Below are 11746 nucleotides of genomic sequence, written 5' to 3'. Positions count from 1 at the left end.
TTATTATAAGTTTATAATCCTAAGAAAGTAAGAATTATATTTTGGAGATGTTAACGCTGATGTAGTTGAAGACTTCAAGTTATTCTACCGTGCTAGCTCAAGCTCGTGTCCCATTTTGTTTTTTTGTTTAACGGAAAAAGGGACAAAATAAAAGAACTCTTATGAAAGTAATGATCAAATATTGAACATATGGTGGAGTTAGTCATCAAAGTCGTTGTAGTATAGTGGTGAGTATTCCCGCCTGTCACGCGGGTGACCCGGGTTCGATCCCCGGCAGCGGCGATTTTTTTTACCTTTTGTTAATTACTACCCTGAAGACGTCGTCGTCGATTAACTCTATATACTAATAGTTAGTAAAGAAGCAAACGGCGTCGTTTAATATACACGTTTCTTTATTTACTTTACAACTTTCCTTTTTTGAGACGAGAAATATCGCCGTTGAAAGGTTACTTGATTTCGACCTAGTAACTGGTAAGAAGAAGCAGACGACGTCGCTTTAATCCATCATTCATTTCATTGGCATATTCATTCCTATATATACTGTGCTGTGTCTCCATTTCCGATCTGCTTGGTCTCTCTCTCTCTCTCTCATCAAAGCAATGGCTACCGTGGCAGCAGCAGCAGCTCGTAGAGCCGCAGCTCTAACTCGACTCTCATCTCCTCAAACATCGTCGCCTCATCTCATTCACCGCCGTGGCCTCGCCGGCGCCGCTGGTAACTTCTTCGCACTTACATTCATATCTATATGTATATACGCGCTTTGATTTCTCTCGATTTCCGGTCTTATTTGTCGTACAATATCAGATCCTCAAATCTTAGGTTCTGTTTGGTTGCTGAGAAAATTTTGGAAAATGAAAGGAGAAAATATTATTATTTTTTAGTCGTCTTTAATGTTGATTAGGTTTTTAATGAGTTTAAAGGTTTTGACTTTTCTTTTTTTTGGTTGCTGGAAAATCTGAACAAATCAAAAAAAAAAAAAAAGTGAATTTTTTGGTGTAAAAGTAAATGGTTGTGTTTTTAGGGTTTGAGGTGTAGGTCTTTTAACTGTTTGTGTTTCTCAGTTCCCAAACAGTTGAAATTCAATGATGGTGTGAGAGGATATATATATTTGGGATTCATTATAACAAAATTTATTACTAGCTGAAAATCACAATAATACTCTAAAATTACCCAAAATCAATAAGCTCAACTAAATTTGAGAAAGAAAACATCATCCACGCTAGTAGCGTCTTCATGAAATACTCTTTCGGCTTTAATATAGTCAGCTCACACCCGTCAAAACATCAAGCAATGGGGAATAGCCTTTCAAATTTCACTACTCCGATATCGCCCAAATCAAACCTTGCCACACACAAGCTTGTAAGTCAATAACCCTCCTAGCCATTACCCGTTGAATCCCGCAGAGGGAGAGAACTCCAAAAATGTGATTTTGTTAGGGCGAAATATGACAAATGTTGAGTATCAACCTGTTTAATGGTGGGATTTTTTATTATTATTATTATTAAAATTTTATTTTGAGTTATATCTCGTTGGCTAAAATCTATAAAATAAATTATCATAGGAAATTGTCAAAGATATTTTTAGATGTACAGACTTATTGTTTTAATTTGTATTCCTTATATATAAGGGTGTTGGTTAATCTTAAAATTTGATATGCATAAGTGGATTGGAAGATCAGATGAAATATGTATGATTTTCTTATAGCAGAGATGGCTTTCTAGCCAAAGGAGGTGTTAATTGAGTTTATTTGTTTGGCCAAGAATGCTTTATCATTTTTTTGTCTTTCTCATATTGATTAAATTACTTTTTTAATGTTAAAATATGGAGAAAAAACATATGGGTCATAATGACAGATTTGATATTATACATGTAAGAAATTCACTCCATTGTAGCTTTATTAAAAAAAAAAATTCAGGGGAAACTATCAAAGATAAATTTAAATGTGCAAGTCGTGTTGTTTTGTTTTCTTCATAGATAAGGGGTGTTTGTTAAATTTGGATGTATAAGTGGATTGGAAGATTTGGGGAACTATATATAATTTTTTATCACCGAGATGGCTTTCTAGCCAAAGGAAATACTATTGAGCATATTTAGGCCAGGAATGCTTTATTGTTGTTTTGTCTTTTTCATATTGATAAATCAATTCTGCAATGTTAAAATATGAATTAAAAAAAAAAGGGTCTTAATGATAGATATGATATTATATATGTAGCACATTCATTCCATTCTAACTTTGTAATCCTTAGTTTAGGACAATCCTTTTGTTGTAACAAATTATGAATTGATGAACACTACCTATTTGTTTGTTTATTGCAGATCCCCATGGTCCACCAAGGGTTAACATTTGGCAAGACCCATTGAGCCCATCTAAGTGGAAGGAAGAGCATGTGAGTCTTATTTATTGAAAACTCAGATCTCCAAAAGCCCTTCCCCCCTCTTTGTTAACCTCCCTTTTCCTCCACATTCACACTCTTTCTTTTCTTTGGAGGTCATATTGGTACTTTACGCTTCACTATGATCAAACTAATGTTATGGTGTTAAAGCTTTTGTTTGTTTTCATTAGTGCTGTTTCCTGAGGCATTGATGAAACTGAAATGAGTGGGTAGAGTACATGGGAAACTGTCTTGACTGAATATAATGCTTTTGCAGTTTGTACTTGCCTCTCTGTCTGGCTGGGGCATACTTATCTATTCGGGGTACAAATTATTTTCGGGCGGCAAGGACAAGAAGGAAGAGGTACTTCTATATTTTCTTTAACTTGACCGTCATTAGAATTATAAAAAGAAAAAGAAAAAAGAAATGGTATGGTATACCCTAGTGATAAGAAATTTAAAGCACTATAATTTTTTGTTGCTAGAGGGTCTGTGGCTCTGTGCATTGTCTGTTCCTTTAGTAATAAAATTATGTGATGCCAATTGGTCGCTATCTCTAGTCAGTCTGTCAGTTCCTCTGATTGTCCCCTTCTTTTTTGGATAAGTTTTAAATTGGGGTATAGATCCACCTCATAGGGTGGGAAGCCTTAACCAGATGTGTAGGTAACAGGTAAGCCCGAAGGCTGTTCTTGTACCTGTCAGGGGAGATGCCAACCATCTCTCCTTCCTACAAACACATTCCCTTCATCAAAGCATGTGATATTTATTTGCATATGTTAAAAAGGAAATAGTTTGATGCACAAAGTTTAGTGCACTCATGGAACATCTGCTACACCCACACCCTATAATGAAAAAATGAAAAACTTTTGTGTGCAGCATACCTAATAACAGTTGAAGGTAAGTATCTTAGGAGTTGTTCTAGTATACTTCCTATCGGTTTCAATCAGCTTGGTCAATTCCAGTCGGTTTGTGAACATCGGAGGGGGGTTGGTTATAAAGTCACCATAAATTTTATGTGAGATATCATATAGATTCACATGAAAGTAACAGATTAACTTTCTGTTAAGTTACAATTTCTTAGGGTGGGTACACTGGAGAATTATGGTGTAACCATGAGGAAATAAAGAGATGTGAATAGCAAAAGAAGAAATCCCTCATCAGTTCATTGTACATTTTCATAGTTGGATGTGGAATGGTTAAAGGTATTCACGTTATACTTCTCTATATACTTATTTAAAAAGTGGGAGGGGGAGGGGGGAGTTAAAATTTTAAACCACATAGTTTAGGGGTGGTTTCAAATTGAGCCACATATTTTTAGAAGTTTCAAATTCAATCCTATACTTTCAAGAACATTTCAATTTATTTTACACATTTAAGATTACGCTGTTAGTGGAGAAAGTTTAAATAAAATGATGCCTTGTTTAAGGAGGAGATTGTTTGAAACTGTGAATAGAAAAAGAAGGAACCCTTCATTGTTGTCTTTTCCCTTTTCTATTGTTACATTGTTTTATCTTGTATACATTCTGATCGTTGGATATGTAATGCTTAGTGGATTTCATTTTAAAACTCATCATACTTATGAAAAAGAGTAGTGGGGGGAATTAAAATTGAAACTTATAGTTTATGGGTAGTTCAAATTAAGCTCGACACTCTGAAAATGTTTCAATTCAGACCATACACCAATTTACAGTGTTTTAGTTTAAGGAAAATGTTTAAACAAAATGGTGCTATGTGGTTTCTTCAACTCGTATGTCTATTATATATGGACATCATTACATTCCAAGCCGCACATCATCATTTTGTTCAAGCATTTTCTATTAACAACATTACACATAATGGGTTTATGGTTTGAATAGAAACATATTTTAAAGCATAGGATTTAATTTGAAATTTCTAACAGTGTGGAGTTTAATCTCTACCAAGAGCCTTGTAGCTCAACTGGTATCCCCTGATCTTTCCAATGGAGACGTCTACCATTCAAATCCCCACTCCCCCAACTATCAAATTATCAAAACAAAATAAAGTGTGGGGTTTAATCTCTAAATTATGGAGTTTTGTAATTTATCAACAAAAAAAAAAAGTTGTCGGTATTAGATGAATTGGACTGTCATATATGTGGGTTCGAATCCTACTGTTTCGAGGACCATTGCTTGTTAGTTATTTTACCTATCAAAAAAGAAAAAGAAAAAAGTAGAGTGACTGTCATATAATAATCTATTTCTCAAAATGTTCATATTGCTTAAATGTGGTGTATAGTATCAGATGGTTCAAATCCATCTAATCTTGTTAGTTTCTGGTCTATTCAATCTTTTTGGTGGGTCACTTCAATCCATGATCTCACCCTCTACCTTGTTCTTATATGGAAAAGAGGTGTTACTTGATCTGACGTCGTGAAAATATAGTTTCATGTATGCCACATGTCTAAACTAGAGTTCTTAAAGGAAATCAACAGAGAAAAATACATCTAGGTGGCTTTTAGAACACATCACCACCGTTTATGGACTACTTACTGCCCTTCTATAGCTAGTCATAGATTTGGGTTGAGGGTTTGGTTGGACCATCCTTGTACCTTGTGCATCTAATACAGATATGCTATCTGGATATATAGAAATTTGTTGGAAATGTTACCATTTTAGTAATCAGTAATATGCATTTTGTTTTCTTAATGTCTTAAATTTTAATTTTTCTGTACTTGTTCCTATTTGTTAACAGAAACTGGTGGAAGCATCACACTGAGTGTTGGAGCTTGTAACTGTTACAGAATTTCCTGGCAATAAGTTGTGGGCTTGGACTTCACATATTTTGACTTTTCATTTTATTGGTTGGCAAACATTTCTGTTGGCTATTTTATGATCAATCCATGGAGATTGATCCTGTGATAAAATTTAGTGGTTAATTGCTCTCGTCGGAATACAATCAGCACTTTTCATTTTGTTGTCTATTTTCTAGTTATTCTCATAATTTGATACATTGCCTTCAATGTTCTAATAACGTGAAACCATATCATTAAATTCAAAATTCCGTTGATGGAATTTGAACTGCAGGTGACCTATCTGACCTATTTGCCATAAAGTGATAAAATGCTACGCAGGCACAATGCCAATGATAATTGATTAGTAATAATCGGCGGGTTTTTATTTTTTTCTTTCTTTCTTACATATAAATCCTTCTGTGAAACAAACAGAAAATAACAAAAGTGTCTCTACTAGATGTACAATTTTCTGCATGAATAGGCGACTTGTGTACATTCTAGACACTTTTTTATTCAGTAATAAATGTTGAATTCCTGATTTGCGATTTGCTCATACGAGATCCGTCTTGTTGAGTTTGCTTTAAACTGGGCAAATATGGGGTAGTATGCTACATCATACATTTCAGATCACTGCACCTTATGTCATCTTTTTTTATATGAAATTGTGTTGAATGATGTTTCCGGCTTCCCAAAACAGAGTCTAGAAGAGCAAAAGATTGACAGCATCCCCTTCCATATTACCACAAACTTGATCAGTAAAATAGATAGATGCAGGATGGCTTTTCGGCCAAATAGTAAAATTAATATAACTGCCGTCTAGAAGAGCAAAAGATTGACAGCATCCCCTACCATATTACCACAAACTTGATCAGTAAAATAGGTAGATGCAGGATCATGTGGTTGTATTGCCCGGCAGTCCAGGTACTACCTTTTGGTCTGAAACTACATTCCAGGCCAGCATTGGTTGCTTAACACTATAAATCTCCAAAGCTAGTTGGACTGTTGAAATTTTTTATGAAATTGTTGTAACCCATCAAATTATTGATCCGACGAGGCCTAAGAAGTTAGGCGAATGTTAGTCTTATTGACAGCCTTAGGCTCAAAGGTTGCAATCAATTCAGTATGATCCCACTGCCTGTTTTCAAAATTTACAGCATTCGGATCCATGGATCATCCCATCCACTAATTTGTAACCCACCACCCGCTCACTTTGAAACAATTTCTTTTTTTTTTCAACCAACTCTTTGCTCAGCCAGGAGAAATTAGTGGGTTTTGTTCAAGTTGATAAAGACCTACCTCCAAATATCTGAATCCACAATTTATTTTGGCCCTCAGACAGCTCTCAAGTCAATTTTTCCACCAGCACTTTAATAAAAGCAACATCTTCTTAGCCCCAAAATCACCATTGGCTTTAGGAATAGCAGTACAAATATTCAAATCTGCAAAGCACAAAGACAATAACTTTACTTAGAGGCACCCCATTGGAACTTGTAGAACAAAGAATCAAGTTTGCTAGTAATTGGTTTAGGCAAGAATATAGGAATACATAATATATGAAGGAATGGAAGTACCAACAAACCTGATTATGACAGTCATTAATTATTATCCAAAAATCAATTCAAGGTGCTTAATTCACTAATCCAACTCCTTTGATCTTGGCAACCGAAATTTTGCAATTGTCGTTCTATTATGAGTAGCTGAAATTGATTTCTATAATACAAGACTGATCTAATTTCTTATTACTGGAAATAGGCATTACAGGCAGCATAGCAATTTCAAAGGAATTCAGTTTCAAAATGTGTGGAAGTTGTTGAAACTTTCAATGTCTCAATATTATTATTACACGTAACCTTTTAGATACGCACCTTTTCTACACTCAACAAACAAAAGCTTCTTACTTCTCGTTCTCTCCTAGATACTGGAAGACATCAGCCACAACAAACAGACCATCAAACAAGGTACGTACTATAAACATAGGTTTTTTTTGTCCCTCCCGCACTTCTTTTTAACAAAATCGTTATGGTTGGGAGGTGGGGGTTTCTCTTTCTTCTTGATACTTGTTTGGTGAAGCAAATGGTGGGCTTGTTAGAACATCATGTGTAATGGAATTTTTTATTTGGATTCATTGTGAATTTGGGGTTGTTGCATGGTGGATCTTTATTACAAAAAGTTTGAAACATCTAAGAAAGCAGTGGCCCAAGCACCCTTCAAATTGTAACCATCATTAGAAAAATTTATCTGGGTTGTTGTGGTTTTGGTTTATTTATTTATTTTTGATGGATTTGCAGTAGATTTGTGAGAGTAATTAGAATGGGCAGTATATAAAACTAATTTTATTCTTATTGTGTTTTCTAATCCTAAAGCCTTTACAAGCTTAACCTCTGTGTGTGATATGTTAATAATTGTAGGAAAATTCTTAGTTTACATTGTACTAGCAATGTAGGATTTACATTGATAGTACAATGTAAACCTATAATTACCCTCAATTGTATTAGCAAACATGCTTGATATTAATGGGTAGTATGTTGCTTTGTGTAGTACCCAAAACCCTCTAAGCTATATTTAATATGGGCAGTGTTAATTTCACATATCAACTTGCACACATGTCCATACACACAGGTACAAAAACAACTGAAATCATAAGTTGAAAACTCAATTTCAAGTTGGAAATAAAGTGTTTTCATCTCATGATTTCAGTTGTTGCATACCTGTGTGTACGTACACACGTGTGTAATAGGTTTTACTAATTTAATAATGCTACAAACACAACAAATTTCACAACTTTTTTCATAACTTGTTGAGATGGCAGATTGTGATTACATCACTTTCACATGGGGCCACCATTGACATCACTTTTAATCTTTTACTGTACACTAAATTGCCACATCAGTTATTTCATTAGAGCTATTGATACTTTGAAGGTGGAATTTGAATTCGATTTTACTAGTGCAATTTTGCAATTGTGTTCAACATTCTTTACTATTTATCATCATGTGTAAACTAGTGGCTTGGGAGGTGGGGTTTGTGGTCCAAGAAAAAGCCACAACTCACAATTCTGTTGGTGATGTCATCTAGTTATCTGAAAACTATCTTTCTCTGCAGTTTGAGAACCACAGTAAGTTGAAGGAATATGTCAAAGCTGATGCTTGCTTGCTGCAAGTTATACATATCTGAAAGTCGGAACAGGGCTGCATTGGAATCAATTGAAAGAGCAGCTAAGCTATTCCCAGAAGCTGCTATTATCAATAAGTTTGAAGATGAGACTTACAATAGAGTTGGTTACACCCTTGTCAGCAAATTAGCGCCAAAGCCATCTAGCAACTCATGTCACTTGAGAGGTGCTGTGCTTGCCATGGTTAAGGCAGCTTTTGAGACAATTGACCTTGAGTTGCATTGTGGAAGTCATCCTCGTCTTGGAGTTGTTGACCATATATGCTTTCATCCCCTAGCACTCACTTCGTTGGACCAAATGGCTGAAATTGCAAAGTCTTCAGCAGCTGATATTGGCTCTAGTATGCAAGGTTTGTGCCCTTAGCCTTGGGATTGCATCAAACTGTAGCTAGTAGTAAACTACTAAATGATTTTGTAAATCATTGGTAAGGGTGACTATGGTCCTTATTGTTCCTTTGTTTTCTATTTTGTTACTTTTGACTATGAGGAATCAATCCAAGGTGCTTAGTCCACTAATCATACTCTTTTGAGCTTGGCGATTCAAATTTTGCATTGTCATTCTATTATGAGTAGCTGAAATTGATTTCTTGAATTCAAGACTGATCTAAGTTCTTACTAGCAATAGGCATTACAGCACAAGCTGCATAGTGATTTCAAAGGACTTCAGTTTCAGAATGTGTTTCTTATGTGATAGTAACATAGTATCAATGTATATTCTTTAGATTCTTTTTTTTTTCCCTGAATTTTCAAATTTTTTCTTTGCTAATTAGAATTTGTATAGCCTGCAGTCCCTACTTTTCTATATGGAGCTGCCAATGAGGATGGGAGGACGCTTGATACAATTAGAAGAGAGCTGGGTTATTTCAAGCCTAACTCCAGTGGAACTCAATGGATTGGGGGTCCGAAACCAGAGTTCCTGCCGCTGAAGCCAGATGAGGGTCCTGCTCAAGTGACTCAAGAAAAAGGTGTTGTAGTAATTGGAGCAACCCAGTGGGTTGATAACTACAATGTCCCCATCTTCTCTACTGATATTGCTGTTGTTCGGAGAATTGCAAAACAAGTAAGTGGGAGAGGAGGTGGACTTCCTTCAGTACAAGCCATGGCATTAGCACATGGTGAAGATGTTACTGAGGTAGCTTGTAATTTGCTGGAACCAAGTAAAGTTGGAGGAGATAGAGTTCAGCAAGAAGTTGAGAGACTTGCAAGGGAAGAGAATATTGCTGTGGGGAAGGGATATTTCACTGATCTTTCACAGGAAGAAATAGTTGACAGATATTTAAAGTTGTAATAAAAAATGAAACATTTTGTGTGTAAAATTTTATTTAAGGATTTATAATGAAAGGTGATACTCTTGTCTTGGATAATTTTTTATACTAATCAAGTGATATCTTTAATTGTCCATTAGTCCTATGTGCACACTATTTTGCGGTTTTTGTCCATATTTCACGACCTTAAAAGTGCATGGTGTTGGAATTTACATTTGAAAGATTGCAAAGAAGATTAAGCTGTTCTCTAGAGGTATTACATAAGAGCAATGCTAGGGAAATAACCTTTTTCATAACTTGCTAAGGTAGAAAGCTGTGTTTGATGCAAGATCAGTTTTACATAAACCGACCTGGGCCACCACTAGCAATATTTTTACTACACACCAATAGGCAATCATATGTTATTTTTGCAATTGTGAAAAGTTTTGTGTCACTAGACTTATTAAATGGATCCCAATGGTTTCATCTCTGATCCTATATTTTTACTTCTAAATCATTGCCCTTCACTTGTCCTCCGTGTGCCTTCAAACATGATTTTATTAAGAAGAGAGCCAGAGAGATGTCTTTCGCTAACAAAGGGCTTTTTCAAGGACTCTCAAAAAAAAAAATCTGTTACAGTGAACAAACAAGGTGCCATGTTTTGACCAATTCAAATTTTAACTGATGACTGAGGTGCTTCTAGTCAAATATATAAATATTCTGTACTGAAGCCTGATCCCAGGTTCATGAGTGTGGCGAAGAATTTTAAGTGATTAAAACCTTGACTTGAAAGTTTTGGTTGGCAGTTGGGACTAGAAGTGGTACTTATCGATGTTTTATACACTCCCTTGGTCCTATAAAAAAAAACGATTTGTGGACTCAAGTCAGCCTTGGCTATACCCTTGTCAATATTATATAGGTAGATGAACAATAAATCCTCCTGAAATTGAAATGCCTAGTTGATTAGAGTTTAATTACTTTGGAATCCTGGGTATTCTAACAAAACTGTTTTTGCAGATTCACTTGCATAGCAGTAGTTTAGGAGACAGGCGGCTAGTGGAATTACTATTTTCTGGATGCACAAGAGACAACTGAGAACAAGCTAACATGAAAAATATTTCAACCATACACTTTGGCTTAAGGTTTGGCATCAGCCCCTTCATCTATAGTTATAAGATTAGGATATTCTCCTTAGAAATTCCTTATGTTTCTCAGTTGAAATTTCTTTGTTAATCATTTACGGGTCCTTTCTCAGAAGATCACTTGTGTCTTTCATTCCTACTTCGATATTTTGTTGTTCTTCTTTGGACTTTAAGTGCCATCTCTGTTCTTATTTTTGAAGTTTCATCTTCTAGTTCAGACCTTATGCAACTGAACAGTAAACCTTATCCCAACCTAAAATTGGATTGACTACACAAATTCCCTTTTTGTCTCCTTTTCCAGTTGGCATTTAATATTTATTTTGTCCTTAATCAGTGGATGATAATACATATGAAAGGTAGGTGTGAATTACTCAGAAATGTTAGTTGAAGATAGATAAACTCACGTGAAAGCCCCCACAGATATCTTGCAAGGGGTCCATAGATATTATGAGAACCAAATAATTTGGCCTTGTATCTGCATCTCACCTTTGCCTTTTCATTAAAATTTTTGCAGTAAAATTGGTAAACCTTGTTTTTTTATTGTAATTAATACTGCAGTGTCAAAGTTTTTTAGTTCTGTACCTCAACTGGCTGACCAGTATGAGACTATTAGTTACCTTGTTATATAGGACAGTGATTTTAGTTAAAAAATTAACAACTCCTTCTCAAAAGAAGAAATAAAGTATTATTTCTAATGACTTACTACTTTGTTTGTATTAATTAATAGTATCTAGTTATTATCACCATGGACATTGCACCATCCAGAGTCTCCAGACAACCATCGTAGCTCCATTTACATAATCACCATGTTCTGCACGAGTATTACTTAAGTATGCAGTATCCACTAGTATATCTGATATAGACGTTTTCTTGTCTGACAATATGATATATGAGCACATTTCTTATGTTTCTGCAAAAGGTTAATTAATTATCAAACACAACTTATATGAATATGTGAATAGGATCATTGTTGCTTTCGCGTTCCGGGATTTCAATTTTCACATGCTTACCTATATTATTGGATAAAGAACTTCATAATAGACTTCCAAATTTATAACTGTAAAG

The 11746-nt window shown here is 35.1% G+C and overlaps 2 protein-coding genes and 2 non-coding genes across 4 annotated transcripts; 3 read left to right on the top strand and 1 right to left on the bottom strand.

The window, feature by feature from the left end:
* The first annotated feature begins 210 nt into the window (after positions 1 to 210).
* TRNAD-GUC (transfer RNA aspartic acid (anticodon GUC)) lies at positions 211 to 282 on the top strand. Its single transcript has one exon. It is a non-coding gene; the product is annotated as a tRNA-Asp (tRNA).
* Positions 283 to 424: 142 nt separating this feature from the next.
* Positions 425 to 5360, top strand: LOC142630850 (uncharacterized). The gene is made up of 4 exons (XM_075804904.1): positions 425 to 714; positions 2317 to 2387; positions 2650 to 2736; positions 5085 to 5360. The coding sequence occupies exons 1-4, from the start codon at positions 600 to 602 to the stop codon at positions 5106 to 5108; spliced, it is 297 nt and encodes a 98-aa protein (XP_075661019.1). The 5' UTR covers positions 425 to 599; the 3' UTR covers positions 5109 to 5360.
* LOC142633200 (U6atac minor spliceosomal RNA) lies at positions 2979 to 3109 on the bottom strand. Its single transcript, XR_012843841.1, has one exon. It is a non-coding gene; the product is annotated as a U6atac minor spliceosomal RNA (small nuclear RNA).
* A 1584-nt stretch (positions 5361 to 6944) lies between the features above and the next one.
* On the top strand, positions 6945 to 9697 carry LOC142631981 (formiminotransferase cyclodeaminase-like protein). The gene is made up of 3 exons (XM_075806389.1): positions 6945 to 7082; positions 8227 to 8645; positions 9084 to 9697. The coding sequence occupies exons 2-3, from the start codon at positions 8255 to 8257 to the stop codon at positions 9581 to 9583; spliced, it is 891 nt and encodes a 296-aa protein (XP_075662504.1). The 5' UTR covers positions 6945 to 7082; positions 8227 to 8254; the 3' UTR covers positions 9584 to 9697.
* Positions 9698 to 11746: the final 2049 nt, after the last annotated feature.

Source organism: Castanea sativa, chromosome 4, assembly GCF_040712315.1.
Source record: "Castanea sativa cultivar Marrone di Chiusa Pesio chromosome 4, ASM4071231v1".
Taxonomy (NCBI): Eukaryota; Viridiplantae; Streptophyta; class Magnoliopsida; order Fagales; family Fagaceae; genus Castanea; species Castanea sativa.
Note: the sequence above shows the minus strand (reverse complement) of the source record. Positions and strands in the feature narration are given on the sequence as shown.